The 19,073-nt window shown below is 41.1% G+C and overlaps 1 protein-coding gene across 1 annotated transcript in view; it reads right to left on the bottom strand.

Annotated features, from left to right (window-relative positions):
* Window positions 1-309: 309 nt before the first annotated feature.
* The window catches only part of PCDH9 (protocadherin 9), a 733,344-nt gene continuing 714,580 nt past the window's right edge, over window positions 310-19,073 (bottom strand). Inside the window, exon 3 of the mRNA XM_069640630.1 lies at window positions 310-1,164. Coding sequence (XP_069496731.1) covers window positions 1,087-1,164 — 78 coding nt within the window. The 3' untranslated portion in view covers window positions 310-1,086. The remainder of the gene's footprint in view (window positions 1,165-19,073) is intronic.

Genomic DNA, 19,073 nt, shown 5'->3' with positions numbered 1-19,073 from the left:
ACAGCCAAATCCATGTTCTCATAAAATGCTAGTTTAACTTTCCTTTTACATTGCAATGTGTATCTGTCACTCAAAATAAAATCCCTAATTGCAATTTGAAAATACTTGTGACCATCTCGCATCATGTTTCTCTTGTGAATCACATATGTAAGCCAAAGGTGCACATTTTGAGAAATAAATAAGTGTCCCGAGTGCAAATCTTTACTTTGTGAACCATATCCAGTGTATTCTCTAGTTCCATGGTTTCTGTGCTATGCAATATTTATTTAATCATACATTGATAAATAAGTTGCAAATAATTGTTCTGTATTGATTGAAACCTTAAACATTTAACCATATCATATATATTTAATAAAAATGTGACAGACAATATACATAAATTATAAAATCAGATATGTAAGTGTATATATTGCATCATTTTCATATATCATTTATTAATGTATTCTGGAACATTCTATATCTTAAACAAGTAAGCATTTATTTCCAGATCCACGAAACTATTATTCATAATAAATAGGGGGCGAGTTTAAACAGTTGTCAATAAGCATCTCTAAAAGCAAAACACATCCTAATCAAATGTTATGTAGATAACTGTTCTGGTAAATACATATTGTTTATTCCCAATACTTTGAGACCAGTCACTTTACAAATTCTGAGCGTTGCAAGATCCCTTTGCATGAATATCCATCAAAAAATAATAAATTGTGAAGGCAACCCCAATCTCCCTTACCCCCACCCCTCCCACCCCGGGTGAGCATCCACAAAAGACACACAAATAACGCACAACGATGATTCTGGTATATCATGTCAAACATGATGTCACTATATCCAACACGTTTTAAAAGCCAGTGCGTTAAGCATCAGCTGTAGCATCCACTAACTTGGTTGTATCAAGCAGTCCACTTTTATAATCCTGCACAGCTCAAAGTCCATAATAATTTCGCTCACATTCCAGATAGAGTCCGATTCAGTAACATGTTCTGTTAGTGTCCCACACTGTCAGAAAGTTCACTTCACTGTCCCCTTTTGCATTGGAAAGCTGTTTGATGTTACCTCGGCTCCACGTGTTGACATCTGCAGTGTCTGCTAAGCCTCTGTGGATGTTGTCTCTGTAGGTGATGGTGCTGCCCTTCTAACTAGTCCCTCCATCATCTCAATAGCATCCTGCAATGTAATGCTTGTGTTACTGTTTGCACGTACCAATCAAGAGTCAAGCATGCGATTGATTAACAGGATTATCAGGCATGCTTATTGCACGTCAAATTCTCTATCAATTGTACTCGGACACAGAGACTGTTTTTGTCCATTAAATAAAGTAAGCACATTCTGTTCCCATTTTACAGAAATTTTGCATCGGAGCATGTGCAAATTTGCATAGTATTTGCTCTATCGCACTGTTGGCTTTAGTGCTTTTACTCCCCAGGGAAATGTTTTTCCTGATGTTCAAATGGGCTACGTATTAGCGCTAATACACCCATTCCCAATGTGCCTAAATGCTAAGAAAGACTATGGGCCTCATTACAACCCAGGCGGTAAGTTCCCTACTTTACCACCATGGTGTAAACTCTGTTTACACCATGGTGGATGGCGGATTTACTGCCCCATTCCAAGGTGAGTGGGGCGGTAAATCCCCATTTACCCTTCCCCATTCCCATTTTTGCCCCATAGGGCATAATGGGAGTGGGGAAGGCGCTAATTACGGCACCGTAAATTACGGTGCCGTAATTAGCACCAAGGCGGGTTAGCACCTTGCATCTTAACGCCTGCTAAAAGCAGGCGTTAAAATGGTAATCAGGCGTTAAGGGTTAACCGCGCCAACGGCGCCGTTAAACCCTTAACGCCTGGGTTGTAATGAGGCCCTATGTATTTCAACTAGGGCAATCTTTTCCCTATTTCTAATTTTACACAAAATTGCCCTGTTACCGGTGCAAAGTTTCTTCAGTACTGGCCACTCTTTCGGTGTCACCTTTGTATCATAAAAAAATGTAGGTTAAGAAAACAAAACCATTTTATGTATAACCTTAAACAATACATACGTAGATCCAATCCTACACATATAAACATAATTATACAAATTGATTTCGTAAAATTCGATAACCACACCAGTTAAAAATTCATTAAGAAAATGTGTCTGCCCCCACAATACCCAATTTAAACTCAAAAGGCTTTTATAAAAAAAGAAAAAAATCCCTCAAACAATCTAAGAGTCCCAAAAGGGCCACAGAATGCAAACCCGAGGTAGTACTCGTAAATCTAGACTATACATTTTCAGAAAAGACTGCCGAGATACAAGCCACACATTGATGGTGCAGGGATTCCCTTTCTTTAGTTTTACATAGCCTGCAGGAGAAATCCTCTAACCCAATATGAGGATCCATAACCTACAGAGTAGTGTAACAATTAATTCTCATTTTAAGGAGTCTATGGGCCTCATTCCGACCCTGGCGTTAACCAAGGCGCTATTAGCGCCTTGGTTGACGCCGTTATCATTCCGACTCCGCCATGGTGAATGGCGGAATTACCGCCCCATTCCAAGGTTGGCGGGGTCGGTAATTCCCCATTCACCATGGGCCCTTCCCCATTCCCATTTTTGCCCCATAGGGCTCAATGGGAATGGGGAAGGTGCTAATTACGGCACCGTAAATTACGGTGCCGTAATTAGCTCCAAGGTCCCTTTGCGGGTTGGTTTTTTAACGCCTGCAAAAAGCAGGTGTTAAGTTTCAACCCGCAAAGGGAACTCGGAATAGGGCGGTAAGGGTTTAATGGCACCGGTCTCGTTACCGGTGGCCGTTAACCCCTACCGCCCGACTCGGAATGAGGCCCTATCTCTGAAGGATCGTGAAGGCGACTTGAGAATGAAAGATTGAGAGTGAATTACAGGTGGACCTGCTTCTGTCCACGTTGCCAGATGTTTAAATAACGATAATTTGTTTTAATGCTGTAGGGACTCATATCTATTTAGGGCACAGAGACTACATTGCATAGGAAGATTCAAATTGGTGGTCCACCCAATATCCCCTAAATATTGTTCACATTCACATATAAACATGGTCAAGGTTGAATTAGATCTAAAAGAGGTAGACTCTCTCAGTTTAGTAAAAAAAATCAGACAAGTCCCCATTATAAAACGTATAAAACAAAACGTAACTTCTGCCATTTGGAGTAAAACCACCAAGACGAAAGTCCCAATAACAATTCTGATAGCCTAGAATGGAACATGAGGAGAGAGATTAAGAAACTTTAGCCAGGTTTTCCCTTCACTAACACACAACCATCTCGTATTTCATGGGGGGAGAAGTTCACAGCTATACAAAATGGATGGCAACACCTTTGCCTTAAAAAAAATGCAGCACTGGGGATAGAGAATAAAAACACAACTATTGCTGAATGGCTCACATTTGTAAAATATACGCCTCATCTTCAATATCCAACCTGTTTTTTAGCAACCACATTTGGTTTTATGGAGCAAACAAATAAGCCAAATGTACTATTGATGAAACTCGTACAATTCCCTTTCCAGAAATTGATCGCACAAAACTCTTATGTTTCTTTAGGGGCATTAAGTACAAAACATTGGATTTGTTAGGGTAAATTGACAACCCGTTTTCTACTAGGGAAGACACCATTAAATCCAACCTTTTCTGCAGGCCTATTGGTGTGACATCCAAGAGCAGGATGCCATCCCAGTTCCAGAGTGCCCAAAGTAGGAAGAAAGAGAGAAGACTGCTAAAAAACCAAAGAGAGATCCGAGATGTACAATTTAAATTAAATGGGTGCAAGAACACACCCCAGGTACAAGTTATCAATGTCCTTTTTTGAGAGAAGACCCTTAGCGTTTGGTATAACTTTCAGCAGGTTCTTAGACAGAAATAAAATCAACGTGGTTAGCAGTTCTTTAGGAATCCTCTACCCACTTAGTTTGTTACACAACCAACCTCTATCCACCTTTTCGAAGGTGGATGAGAGGTTGAGGGCAGCTATGTATAGTCAGTGCTGTTTATATGATAGGGCAGTAGCTAATAGAAGTGATATCCAAATGCCATTCGTTGCTGTACTCACACCTTTCCCAAATCCATTTTGAAATATACTAAATTTATGGGGTTTTTCAGCTCAAAGGACAAGGTCCCTCAAAACAAAGTTGGGTAACAACTTAGAGGCTGAATCTATCAATGATATTGGTTGATAATTCTTCAAACAGGCCTGCAGGGGTCTGCCATAGCTGTGTGTATGTTTTATTGTCTCATAACTTCCTATTATTGAAAAATTGCAAAATCGGCAACCTCCCAAAAATCACCTATACTGATAGCACTGGCCCGCACCCCGCTCCATCCCTGTGCAGGGCAAATGGGTGGGGTTGGTCAAATATTACTATCATGAGTACACCACAGACTGGTATGCCGACCTTGTGTCCTAACTTCCTATTTTTGGAAAAGTCACAAAACATGCAATCTCCCAAAATCGCCTATACTGATGCTCAGAGCCGGACTCTGCTCTGTGCAGGGAGAATGGGTGGGGTTGGTCAGATTTCACTATTACCAGTAAACCCCAGACTGATATGTTGACCTTGGGCCAGAATTTCGGCCCACCAACTGTTGTGGGGCTGGAGTCAACAATCGAAAAAACTTAAATCTCCTGAAATTGCCTATACTGATAGCAGAGGGCAGGATACCACACTCTGCACGGTGAATGGGTGGGGTTGGTGACATTTTCATATGACCAGTACACCCCATACTGGTATGCCAACCTTGAACCAACATTTCAGCCTACCAACTCTTATGGGGCTTGAGCCAACTGTGAGAAACCAAAGCGTGTCTCACCTGCTACTCTTCAGGGACTTGTCATCCAGATGGCCAGGACACGGCATCGGTTTGGATCCAGATCCTGGGGGTGGACCACTGCAGGAGGATCACCTGATCACCTGGGTGGGGGGGGTCTTCCGGGAGTGAGGGTGAGGCCGCCAATGGTGGGACGCTGTATCGCCTCTATTTTGTTTATCCAACCCTTCCTATGTTTTAGATGCTCTGAGGTTCCAAACTCCCCTTTCTACACAAACACTGGGCCAAGGAAGAGGGTGACTTAGAATAACAACATTAACTTGTTATACATACAAGACATGTTCTGCTAATCGGGTCAGGCAAAGTCAGGCACTTCATTATAAGTGCATACATCTGATACTAATTAGCTCTCCTCACACCAATAAAAGGCAGAACTGAAAGACACACTCTGAGCAAGGTGGAACACAAGAACAAGCAGGGCTTTCAGGATGAAGGCAAACCTACTGCAGCAGAGCGGTGGACTAAGGGGCAAGAGCAGCGGGTTGAAAACCCCAAGAGTTCCCTACTGGATGTTGTTGCCTCCGCTGGGAAAAATAGGTGGAGAAGGCCAGATCCCACATGTAAAGACTGCATTATGTTTCAAGGACATCAGTGACCCTCTCGGGTAAATGGCAGAGTTGGGGAGACAAGGTCAAGCCTGTGGTACTAACCTTGACTCGTGAATTGGGAATCGCAAAATCAAGAAGAGACGCACACAGCCAGCGAGTTTACAAGCGACCTTATAGACCCGTGTGTATTACAGTTTAAAGTAGCAAAATTATAAGTGTAGGCTGCACGCGTGTGGATGAGACATGAGGAAAGGCATACCTATGTATTAACTTTGAAATAAAAGACAGTAGCGAAATCAGCGATACTAAGTAACAGAGTGGTCTGGCTAAAGGAAGTAACCCACTGGAAAGTCACAGTGAAAAGTTAATTGTTTGAAGTGATAAAGCGAATCAACAGTAAAAATTAAATAAAGAAGTTTAACTCCTAGACAAGGGGAAAGTGAAAGTTGAACTTTCAGTCGAGGTGGCCCTGCAGTGTTCTGTAAAAAATGCCACGCACATTCAAAAGTCTTCAACCACCGAAAGTGGTCAGAGCCCGACAGTGGGAGACCCAAAGTGAAATAAGCTTGGGGAAGGGAGCCCCCTTGCAAGTTGTGTTGAACTCTATCGTGAAGAGGTCTGAGCCCGACAGAGGGGGACCTGCGAGAACTGTGTGGTAAAAGGTCTGTTCCTGACAGAGGGGGACCTTTGTGAACTTTTTGGTTGAAACATTATTATTTTGGGAAGCCAAGAAAAGAGGCTTAAACGTGGAAGGCCACATTTTGGAACTGTTTATTGTGTTGAAAGCCGTTCCAGAGTGTGTCATCCTGCCTACACGGACAGCCTTAATCCGTGAGGTTTAACGTGGGGAGGAGAGCTGGTTCAACCCAATTTATTCATTTGAACACTAATTTTTCCTTTTGCATACATTTCTCCTTATTACACTTGTTTGTACAAAAAATAGGGGAGGCATTAGGTTTTGTTAGCATAGGCCATTTTGATTTGACAGACTTCAGTAGAACTGTGTTAATTATTATTTGAAGGTCAAGACTACTCCCATCTTAGTTATAGGGCAAAATAGAAGTTTCTCCAACCGCAACAATTTCAATAAAAGTTTTACAAATTGTACCCATTGTGTCAGTGTCATACTTGTGATACCATGCCGCCCCTACATATGGTGTCTGGGTGGGATATGACTCAATTGATAACAGTTGAGAACCCATGCTAATGATTGTCATCCCACCGGAAGGGGAGAAAAGGATTATTGAAGTTCTTCATTCTGATTGAATATCCACCATTAAGAGATTTTGTTTTCCCAACTTCAAATCCGAGTTAGCCAACAGGATTTGTTTTTCAAACCCCACGTGCTATTAGACACCCTGCCAATAGCCCATTATCAAATAGGACAGTTGGATTGAATAGTGTTAAAAATAAGACCCTCCCATATATTCATTACACCTAGCGCCTTAAATCCACCTTTTCCTGAACATTTTATTTTTGGGACCAACCCGCCCTCATCAATATCAACCTCGAAAGGGTCAGCCGACTTTGGAACCCTCTCTGATGAGGTTGAGACCCTTTTCTTCTCAGAGTTTAAAAACCTAACTGAGGGAACCCTTAACCCTCCTGAAAATATGGCCGATATTGAAACAGCCTTTGCTCAACTGACTGCTCATCAGAGGCAGGCCGAAGACCGACTTCAAGACAATCTAACAAAGTCTGTCGAATTACAAGCCAGCCTTCTATTACCTCAGGGGATATTAAAACCCTACCAGGAAGGAGAAGACCTAGGACATTTCTTTCTGATTGCTCTCTATATGTATCTTAATATTTTCTTCAACAATATCTACATTAAGGTTTGCAAAAGGAAAAGATATACATATTTCTTGACAAAATGTAAAAGCAAATTGATAATAATAATGCAGGTATTGCATTTTTCTCTATGGCTCAATGGCAAACGCATCCTTATATTTATTTAACTGTAAAGCATGAAGAAAACATTGATCTAAACACGCTGATGTCCCGACTACATCACAACATATTTACCATTTGCCGTGGTAGACAGCAAAAAGACACACCATTTGCAAGATGTGCAAGGAATAGGATGCAATGTCTATCCCCGAATGTGTAGAGTCTTGTTTCACATGGACATTTGAATTCGTTGAACATTTTGATTGAGTTAAGCACTATCTTTTTGCTTTTGATGAAGAGTAATGCTACTTCGAAATGTGACAGGCCACTAGAACTTTAGAAAAGCTGATGTATAGAAGATGAAATGTTGCTTCAAAAGCAACAAAACAAATTGGCATTACGTTCAAACATAAATTTACCGTCTTACGTAGATCGAGGTTCCTTCAATGATGTCTGGAGTGTGACCCATGCTACACTATTAGAGGATGTTACCATCAAGGTTGGTTATTGAAGGAGATTCTCGTAAGAAGTGCACTTGGCACTGTGCTTAAGAAAACCTCAGTTTAATGAACCTTGGGAACTCCCAACGTTGATGTGGAACTGGACTGCGTTTGAGGTCCTTTGGTAATATGACCATAACCTCTTGGAACCCTTACTAAAACACTACCAAGATACAGGCCATTGAGGGGCAGTGGAAAGTTATATTCATGTATGATATCACAGAGGTGATGCTAATTAAGTGTAGGTGAATTACATAGTGCCCCTCAATATGCCCACAACCAGATAGAAACATGGTTGACTTCATTGGGGCAATTAACCACATCGTATAAATGGTCTGTAGTTTCTTCTATTATGTCAACCAGAAACAGCTTCCTTTATACACATATTATTACAACATGGGGAAGGGTGGGGACTGAACAGACTTCACTGAATTGGAACTCGGAGAGTTCCTGAATGGAAAGATCCCATTGCTTGAAGGACAGTGACAGAGTAACATCACAAGTCAGCGACCACCTGACATGCAAGCGACTGTGCCCCGGCATTTCAGACCTTCCCAGATGTCAAACACGCAGTAGCACATGTCTTTGGATCCTGGTTGTACTCTTGATTAGAGGAGATTGCTTAGCTGTTTGGTGCACCACTTCTCTTGTGGGCGAGAAAGGACTATTGTGCAAAGGGATATGTTCACATGTGAAAGACAGTTAGAGTTAAACATAGACATGCCACCCCCATGTTGGTCACATACTAGACAACAGGCTATTTTAGCTTTTTCGCATTCTCGGTTGAGTGTTTCTCACAGTTTGTAGATTCATTGTTGTAGTTTCTGAAGTGAGTTGCATCATGTGGCATTACCCGTCCATTGCGAAGTCTAGCTTTTCAGTGCCTAATCTAAGCAAAAACTGCCCAATAGCAGGAAACCCATTGGTGCGTGCAGCAACAAACAACTAGGACAAAGTACAAGAAAAAGCCCCACCCCTGCCTAATTGTGTTCATTTGAAAGTCGCATGCTTGCCTACCTCCCCAGTTTAGGGGATGCCAAATAGACTCCCAGACTGCAACTATCAACTAAGGCAACAATGGGACCCCCCCCCCGTCCTGGCTGCCCAATGAATAATAGACATCTGTTTCCCTACAAAGAGTATCAACTGTTCACTGCCTTACCTCAAAAAGGGGGACCCATGCAAGTGTCAATGTATATACCCTTTTCTGCCCAGACTGACCCGTAAAGTCCGCTGAAATACGAAAAAGGAAACTGCAGGCACCCTTGTATGCCTCAAGTCAGTCTCTGCAAGCCCTCCCTAATAACTCACTTATCTGTTCTCAAACTCGACACACAGCACCCAATAAAGCCACTCACACACGCCTTTAACAGCCCCTTCAAAAAATAGTAAACACAGTAGACTGCACTTCTTCAAGCAACTGACACACCACGTCACCCGGCCAATGCATCCTAGCACTGTAGGCAAATGAGGACTCCATTCTAGACACAAACTCCCGGTAGACCAGGTGGCCGAAATTACCACCGGAAAAACGAAATTGGCAAAAGTCACCTTCAATTTCGTTTTGAGCAGGGCGTTTTTCATATTTTTGGCCTGCTTTGACATTTCATAGGCCAATTTCTATAGGCTAATGGTTCTTTTTTCCCCCAAAAGGTCAGGTTTTTGACCCCAAAAATGAAATTGCATGAAAAAAATGAAATTTCAGAAGGGAATCCCCTCTGCAATTGCCACTAAATGTTATTGTTTCAGCCTGAAATGTTTCATAGTCCTCAAAAAAATTATTTTCTGGAAAAAGCGAAATTTTAAACCGAAACAACCCAAAACTACCAGTTTTGAAGTTGGTGAACTGTGCAGTGAATTTGACGATTTTTCCAAGAGCACATTTGGTGAATTTCTCCTACCCCTGCTGCTAAATGATCTTAACATAAAACCCCTAGAAACTTTCATGCATGCAAAACTTGAGGGACTTTTAGTCTGCACAGCAATCTTGCATTTCTCTCTCATTCGAACCCACCAATTTCTTTAGGGCATGCATTGAGGTACACCAGCCTCCCGCTCATTCAGATATAGCCAATGTTTTCGCGCGTTTAATATTTGCCCTACTATGACATTTTTTCCAGCCACAAAATACATTTGAAACCAGAAAAAGGATGTTTCAGTTGAGCCCTAAATGCCTACTCAATATTAGGATTATTACAGTGATATGTTGTATAGCTGCTAATCAAAATTGTGTACCGTGTGGTTATTTTAGCATGAATGCAAGTTGAAAGCAAACGCTCGTCTTTTAAACTATCCTTTATCACTTCACATTCGGCAAACTTGCTATAAAAGAGGGCCCAAAAATGATGAAAGTAAAAACATGCTTCAGTTTCTGGAGCTTCTCACAGAAGTGCAACACCGAGTTCCGAGGATGAGCATTGTATTCCTTTGGATTACATCTGCGTCATAGGGAGTAATCGCTCATTCTGAATCATGCATCAGAAACGCAACCTTTTAAAATAAGAAGTAGAACTCTTTCGTATCCCATTTGCAAACAGTTCAAGGGAAACTTCGAGAAGGCAGTTAGTTATTCGTTGTCTTTGAGCCAGGCCCGCAATGCCAATGACCTTCACCTTTTCCCCGCGTTGTTTAATGAGCTCACTGCGTTATTATGGCAACATGCTGACTGCTTCAGGCTTGCCTTCTTCCTTGTTGTTACGCTACACTAACCGGAGTACAGAGATGGTCTTTCGCGGGCTGTTTTATTTGGTGATAGAGTGCAGTCTTCTGGAATTTACAGCATGCTGTACTGCCAGACGGAGGCAATTGTTCTCGCATGTGCCTAAACAACTCTGCCACCTGCTCAAATGAATGTCAAATTCAATGTGGTCAATTCACAAAGGGTGCCCCAGCACAAAATGCAGATCTGTGAACAAAGCAAACAACAATGAGGCCCCCCTGATTACTGTGGGAAAAATGGGCCTGGCTTTCCCCTCATGTTTATGTAGCAGGTAACTAAGTAATGGGCTGGCTCCCAATAGGCATGTGGCTAAATGGTTGGGAGCTTCATGACATCACAAAGGGCCCAGACCACCAAACACCTGTATGACGCAGTGTCAATTCAGGAGAACAACCTTAATGGGCTTTGGCCCTTGAATGGTATTTTCCATTTTCAAGTCCAATATAAGGACACAGATGAGAACTATAAATCAACACTCATAGCTCCATAGCAACATGTTTCTACCAAATCCAGGGAGGGCACTAAGAAATGATGCTCCATATTATAAAAGCCACCTCAAGGCACCCTTTGGAGTTTGTTCCAATGGAAATCGCGTGTGTGTGTCACAAAGCAGCTCTTTGCACAGGACAATGCACAGTGGTGGCAAAAATGGCAACAAATGATGTTGTGTCCTGGTGGCCATTGATGGTAGTCCAGACAGAGGCCAGTTGCAAGGCCATTAGTAATACAGACCGGGTATGCATTATTAAACATATGTACAGTTGCTGTGTTGTTCCAGTTACTCTTAAGTATGTATATTATGAGACCACTCACCGGCCACCATCTTGCCCTCCAGTTTATGCCCCCAACTGACACATTCAGAACATTCACACTCAAGATTTCATCAACCTGCATTCTAGCATCATTCATAGATGGCCAGCAGGACTGGACAATATCCACACTACATAACAATGGCTAACCAGTTATCAAAGCCTAATGGAAGAGAGCCTTTCTCCCACACACCAACAATGCGTGCTGAGCCCTCTCCTCAGGCTTGCCTCCTTGAATATGCATTTAACACATATATCCCTATCAATCTTGCAGAAATGTTTATTCTAACCAGTGTCATTTATTTAGAGGGCTTTGACATTGCCTCTGCCCGAGAGAGGGGCATCAGTCAATATTGAGTCTACAACTTGTCTGACCAGGCACGGGAGAAGCCTATGAGAGGTTCTTTGTGAGCCGACATCTATGAAAAGCAATGTTGCAATGATAGATACCATTGACAACCCTGTCATATCCACATAACTTTTGACTCATGGTGTTACTTGGGCAACAACCAATGGGCAGCATAATTATGCATACTCAACCTAGATGATCATGCATTACTCCCTTTATATGAATGGCCACACAGGCAAATTCTACTTTTTTTTTTAACTTTGCATGTTCATTTCGCACACGTAAGCTGGACACATTTTTTGCAAAAAAGCCAGTTGTAACTAGGTGTACTAAAGCTTGGTCTAATTGACCGCGCTTTCTGCAGACAAGTTTGATGACATAATTGAAGACCAATATGTTCCCTATAAACTTTTATGATTTAAATCGTACAATAGGAAGACCGGGGTTGTGACATAAACAGTGCCCTATGCCTTTCAGACTTCCACTGTGAAAGTATAAGGCTTTCATTTCAGTTTAAACATATGTAAGAAGATCGTTTTTAATGTATAACGAGTTGTGGTGAAATGCCTTAATATTCATGGTTGGTTGAAGGACAGCTGGTAGCAGAGTAACCTTAAAATATTATTACGTGGGTACTATCAAGGTTTGCATATCTGTGATGATGTGACCAGACTTTAGGCTTAATGGCTTTTACCAATGGCATATTGTTATGCAACAGCAATGGTGCTTGTTTTGCCTGCTTCCAATTGACTCCAATGCTACATGCATTGCATCTCTTCAAAGACACAGGTTTTTAGATAGGACAGCTTGTTCTAGTAGCTACACACATAGAGATTAATAGGAATCTATACCGTTTCCTACATAAACTCTTTCTAGTTAATCCATTAATATGCCCATTACATGTATCTCTTTGAGTAGTGATAGAACAAATAGTCAAATCCTAAGGGGTTTTCAGGAAATCTTTATTAAGTATGCAAGAGAGAACATTTTATAGAATGAATTTTATTCATGATGACTACCACATATTTCTAGTCCAAGAATTTAATTGGAATCTATTATTTAGTGGGTTAAAAGCTCAAACATAATTGAAATATAGGATCCCGCTTAGGAACTATGCCATCTTAAAAAAGATACAAGGCTCGAAATTCGACCACACCACTACAGGGCCTGAAACAAATGATACATATAAGGGATTGTTGTGTGAATCTTGCGATGTCGGTGCTGCGTATACAATTTGTGAAAGTCTCTTAGGTTTTAAGCAATACTATGTCACAATAAATAAATAAAGAGCACTCTTGCTCTAGATTTTCACCATTGGGTCTTTATTGTTGCTAGAGGTGCCAACACATGTTTCGACCCAACAAGGGTCTTTATCAAAGCTGTATCATTCATAAGGCATACCACAGTTTGAGCAGATTGGTAATTGGTGTCAGGGTGATTAGGTGACACATATAAAGTAGCTCAATTTCTGCATGAAAGGCGTGAAGTTTTGCATGATGATGGTGTTTGGTGACAAGTGAGTGTGGTGGCATGCACATGTTTGTCTGGCGAAGTAGGTAAAGCAAAATTAGTATGTGTACATAATTTGGTAGACAATTTTTAATATTGAAAATTCACAATTGTATATCATTGTTCATATTTACATCATGTTGGGGAATACCCACACATTTGTAGGATATGATGGTGCACCAAGGAAGAAAGGAAAAAAAGAGAACAGTAGGTTGCGATTAGTGTCAGAGTTTATGTTTTTAGTTACGCTAATGCAAATCTGATCATGTGTGCTAACTCAGGAAATTGCTTACCAAGATTAGTGTTTCTAAATGGCCTGATTGGTGAGGCTTGATGCCAGAGGACGTTCCTTTTAAGATTTGCACTGATTAGTGTTCTGTGGAGGGAAAATCTAAAGCTCGGCATTAGTTGGTTGTTGGTTTGCAAACATTTATGTATGTGTAAGCTGACGTGCTGTAGTGTATGTGATACACACAGGGGGTGGGTGGCGTGTGGAGGGCGAGTAATAGCTTTGGCAGACAATATTAAATCAGAGGATTCAGCCTGCCCCAATGTGGGGTGAGGGGGATGTGTTAGCCTTATATCATGGAAAAGGTTCTCCTGGAACTTAAGAAGGGAGAGATAAAAATCTTCATTTTCTTAACACGTTTGTTACCGGCTGAGAAGCAGCACATGGCTGAGGCGCATCACGTATCCAGGTTGGAGGGTCTAGTTGGATCTGTGCGTCGGCCTGGTGGTGGCGAGCAGTAGGGTGGTGTGCAGAGGGTTGGTGCAAGTGCTGGGGAAGGCGGTGTGAAGAAAAAGGAACAAAGAAGGAAATAATTAACTGTGCAGGTTCACATGGGTTCGGTTAGAAAGGGTCCCTAATATGAGTTCTTACCTGGTGAGGCAACAGGTATTGACACACCGACTGAGGCCGTACACATTTGGTGTTACAGAAGGGGCATTTTGGCGGTTTGTATATTACCAATTTGCAATGATGAGGTTGCAATGCTCTTTTAGTTAGTCTACATCGTATGCTCTGATAAAGTGGCACATAACATCTTAGGCATTTAAAAAAAATAATGTTCAAATATGCTTCTTTCCCATTTTAATTGCCCTCATTATTTGTGAAGGCCGAATTGTTATACAATGGTTATTTTGTTTCATTACCTTGATGTATATTTTTGGTATTTTGTTACATGTTAATAGATGCATTGTTAACATTTTTAATGTATCCTGTAAGCTTTTTATTGTGTAATAAATTAACTGTTGAATTGCAGTATTAACAGAAACACATCCCCTCTGAAGCCTGCTCAGACATTGTTCTCTGTGTGTAGGACAGCCGAATTCTAGGTCAGGTCTATTCTACAGACCCACCCCTTCCCCCTCTGACTAAAAAAATAGATTAGTTCTACTACATAATTTTGAGAAAATTGCACTTGGCCAACCATCCCTTTCAGAAAGAGACATCTTGAGTGCGCCCAGATGCCTGTGCGTTTTCGGCGCCATACAAATAAATAAATTGTGGGGTGCATTTAAAGGCTCCAAACAGAAGTCCCTTTCAACTGAACAGCAGCATTTAAACAATGCAACCAAAAATGGCCCTGTTTTGCTTTCCTTGTCAGATGAATGGCAGGAATTTAAACCCTGCAACAAAAACAGCCTGGCCTTTTCTTTTATTTTAAGTGAGTGGCAAGAATTTAAACACTGCAGCCAAAAACTGCCTGGATTTTGCTTTTATTTTGCTTTTATTTTCACATGAGTGGCAATAATTCCAACACTGCAACAAAAACGGCCTGGCTTTTGCTTTTATTTTCACATGAGTGGCAAGAATTTAAACACCGAAACAAAAATGTCCTGGCTTTTTCTTTTTCCTCATGTAAAATTAAAGAACCATGGGGAAAGGGGCTTACCTGTCATTATCAATCGACCAGCAGCAATGTAATTTAATGTAATTCACCTAATAAGGAGGAATCAAAGAATCCTGTGACATGGAAAACAGGATGTTTAAACATTAAAAGCAAAAACGACCTGCACAGGTATTTGCAAATAAAAATGGCTTTAAAAAGCCACAATGGAAAAAGAAACCACAGCTCACAGAAAAATGTCTGGAAAGCAAAACCTGATGTGTTGGGGTGACCAAAGCAAATTTATATTATTTTTCACCAGCAAAATAAATATGTGAAGAAACACCTACTTCAGGAAGAACCTGTTCCGTTCTAAAATTCACAATGAAAGGCCCCGCTTCCAGCCGGTTGTCGCACCTCCCAGCTAACAAGCATGCAATAAAATGTGATGATGTTGGAGGCGTCAAACTTCCCTATTCTGCAGAGTGGCAGCAGGAGAGCAGAGATTTCAAAAGAAGGCAATCCTTGGCTAAGGCATGACAAAATGGTGAGAGCCCTTGCTGCACCCACTTCAAAAGAGCCCACACCACTTTGAAGAGACTTATAAAAAACTCTGGTCACAGGCTGAGCCCAGGGAGACAGATGGCTGTAGGGGGATGAAGCGGCCCTCCCACATGTTGAACACACACTCCCAATGAATACTAAAGACTGTTTTCTTTTTTTTTTTTTATTGGTTTTATTACAAACCTTTAAAAAGAGAAGGATTAACATACATTCCAATTCAATGAGGGCTCACAAGTCATCCGCTATTACCCCTGACTTTTACCATTATTCGCAGCCTCCAGTACAGACAGACCTCAGGACGTCCCAGCGTTCAGCCCCACCGGGTCGGCGTATAAGCGGTCTTTTGCAACTTGAAGGAAAGAAACTAGCGCGTACAACACCACTCTGTTTGACCCATCAAACAGGGCTCTCCACCAATCATCTCGAGTTAGGAACTGAAAGTTTGTTGTTATTGGGCTAAAGATGTTGTTTCTTTCGCTCTCCAACTCGGGACATGCTAAGATCAAATGTTTAAGTGTTTCCTTGTTGGTGGAGCAGAAAGACTGTTTTTGTTTTAGGCATTTTGAGCAGCCGTCATACTGAGCATTTATTTCAATTTCATGCCATTTTAATTTCCAGGTGGTTTTGGGGATATAATTTGTATTTACCTGGGACTCTGGGAACTGTAAAGGCCAGTTAGACTAGGTTTCTGGCTGATCTAAACATGTGACAATTGTGATAGTTGTTGAAATGATGGAAAATGAAATTAATAACACGCCTGATAACTGACATATTCATAACTGTTGTACATTTTATGAAAATGTCAAAAATAAGACACATGACCATGCTACATTGTACAGATGTGGCGGTTGGCTTAACTTGGGTCTCTTGTGCCTAATGGGCCTAGAGACCCAAGCTACTACTTACTGATGAAGCCCAACAATGCGGAAATATGTTTGTGGATGCTTGTGGTCTCGTGCAGAAGGGTTGCGACCTAGCAGGTCGGCCTCGACTGCCCTTTTTGGGGTGGGACCAAACATGATTTGCATATGGTCCTTCCTCTTCTGTAATGGCTTGGCAGGTGAAGAACGATGGTCTGGAGGGTTACCCAGAGCAATGCCAGAGGTTAAGATTAATTCTAAACCTTTCAGCCATCACCTCTTTGTTTTTGCTTTGTCACCCCAAGTGGGACGGCTATGCCTAGACGGGGGTCCCGTGCCTGCTGGGCCTAGAGACCCAAGCTACTACTAACTGATGAGGCCCAACAAGGTTGAAACATGTTTGGGGATGCTTATGGTCTCGTGCAGAAGGGATGTTACCTAGCAGTTTGGGCTGAACTACCCCTTTTTCGGGTGGGATCAAGCATGATTTGCATATGGTCTTTCCCCTTCTGTAATGTCTTGGCAGGTGAAGAACAACGGTCTGGAGAGTTGCGCAGAACAATGCGAGAGCTTAAGATTCATTCTAAACTTTCCAGCCATCACCTCTTTGTTTTTGCTTTGCTATGTAAGTAGCATTAACCCCAGCTCTAAAATGCATAAGCCTTTCACTTTTGGAGCAGTGCATCCTATATTTCCCTATTGAAAACCCCAATTGCCTGTGTAGTAAAGTCATCTCCCATAGAAGAATCTCTTGTATGCCTGTATATGTTAGAATATTCTCATTGAAAAAACCCTCATTTGTTTGTGTAAATCCTTAGTATTTTGTGAGTAAATCAATGAATTCCACCATTGAATTTCACGGATCAGGATTGTTGAAATTCAAAACCAACCATCCTTGTCTAGTGTTTTTATGTAATTTCTATAGTTATTTAAATGTTGTCTCATAATAATTATTCCCATTGTGTGCTGAAACACAAATGTTTCCCTTTGTCTAAATTATGCCCTGCTAAGCAAATTTTCATTTGCCAGTGTCATTCCTATGTGCATCTATCCTATTAAACCCACACCGTTGTTCCCATTGTGAGTAATCCCTTTGCCCAAAGCCTACCTGTTAGTTGCCCCTGTCATTTTAACTAAAACCGATTTTCCTATATGCCTTGTTCATTGTTGAAAGCATGTGTGTCATTTTCAAGCCCCAGTAAAATTAAGGTGATTCTCCTTTTCGTTTTTCAAAATATTTCTTTTCATGCTTTAAAAAGCATTTTTCCTAGAGTAGTCCCCTTCCTCTATCAGATTCTGGGTGCGGATTTTGAATCGCATTTCCTTCATTTTTCATTGTTAAGAGCTTGCCAGCCCTTCACAGCCCCAGAAGAAACTAGAGTGATATGTCATGTTGTTTTTCTTATAAACTTCTTTTAACCTTGAAAAACATGTTGTCGCTAGTTTATATCTCTTCCCCTACCATACCCTGATCACGGATTCTGAATTGCATTCCCTTAATTTATTTTTATTTTCTTTCTCATCTGCTGTCTGTGTTCAAATCGAATTTCCTAAGTGTTCTAGCTAGTCTGTTGTGAAGCCTGATTTGTCCTCTAGTGTAAGCAGCCCAAAGTACCCTTGTGTGCCATCCCATAGCAGTAGTATTGAATCATTGAAAACCCATTTTCCCATTGTTGCAGGGGGGAGTGCTTCACTATCGGTGCTATCACTTTGTGTTAAATTGTTCTTTTTCTTTTCTGCCATTAAAAAAAAAACAGAATTAACTGTAATACTATATCTTAACCAGGTGGTTTTGTAGAGATGATTGCATTTTGTGTTGCTACAACATTGTGGCTGTGCAGTTGGTTGATTTTCCTGTTTCATTTAATAATACATTAATAAATATCTTATTGATACACACTGGCCTGGTTCCTAGTTCATTGTGACACGGGTGTTTGTGGAGGTTGGCTGTGAGACGAGTTGGAGGCCTACTCAAAAAGGATCCTTAGTATATTAAAAATAAAAAGTGTTTTATTGTGCGCCACATTCATTGTAGATGAAGGAGTTTCCTGGCAGGCGTGTGTCGTGTGATGAACCGTGAAAAAAACTGCAAATAAATAAATAAAATATATTGCATGCTTATATTCACATATTTTAAAGTACACGATTCCAAGTCAGATTCTTCCTTTTGCCATAGAATTGGCTGATGTTATGTATGTGTTTCATGTATCTGCATGTGTGTGTACGCGTGTGTGCGTATTTGTGTGCGTGCACGCATGTGTGGCTAGAATGTGCATTGTTTAAATGTATTGTGGATGGGGTACGAATATAGAATAGCATTTTGTACGGTTCTTATGTTGAAATTGATTTTTGGATGTTAATGTTATAGCCCATGCTAATTTAGGTTCTAACTACTAAGCAATTAGGAAGACCAAGAATGCTTCCATTTCTGGATGCAATGGATTTCTGCTTTAAGACCACAGCAATGCAGAATAAAAAAAAATAGACCACTTCATTCTATTCTTCTGGGAGAAAACCTAACCACTTTAATGTTACATTAAGGCTTTACAACACTACTGCCCTAACACTGCCTTCAGGCGTAATAACTTTGCTCTGGGTCTTAGCATGCACTGGCTGCCTCCAGAGTATCGGCTTTGAACATGAAGACATGCACATGCGTGC

The sequence above is a fragment of the Ambystoma mexicanum genome, chromosome 7q (genome assembly GCF_040938575.1).
Source record: "Ambystoma mexicanum isolate Mex_15411 chromosome 7q, UKY_AmexF1_1, whole genome shotgun sequence".
NCBI classification, from domain to species: Eukaryota; Metazoa; Chordata; class Amphibia; order Caudata; family Ambystomatidae; genus Ambystoma; species Ambystoma mexicanum.
Note: the sequence above shows the minus strand (reverse complement) of the source record. Positions and strands in the feature narration are given on the sequence as shown.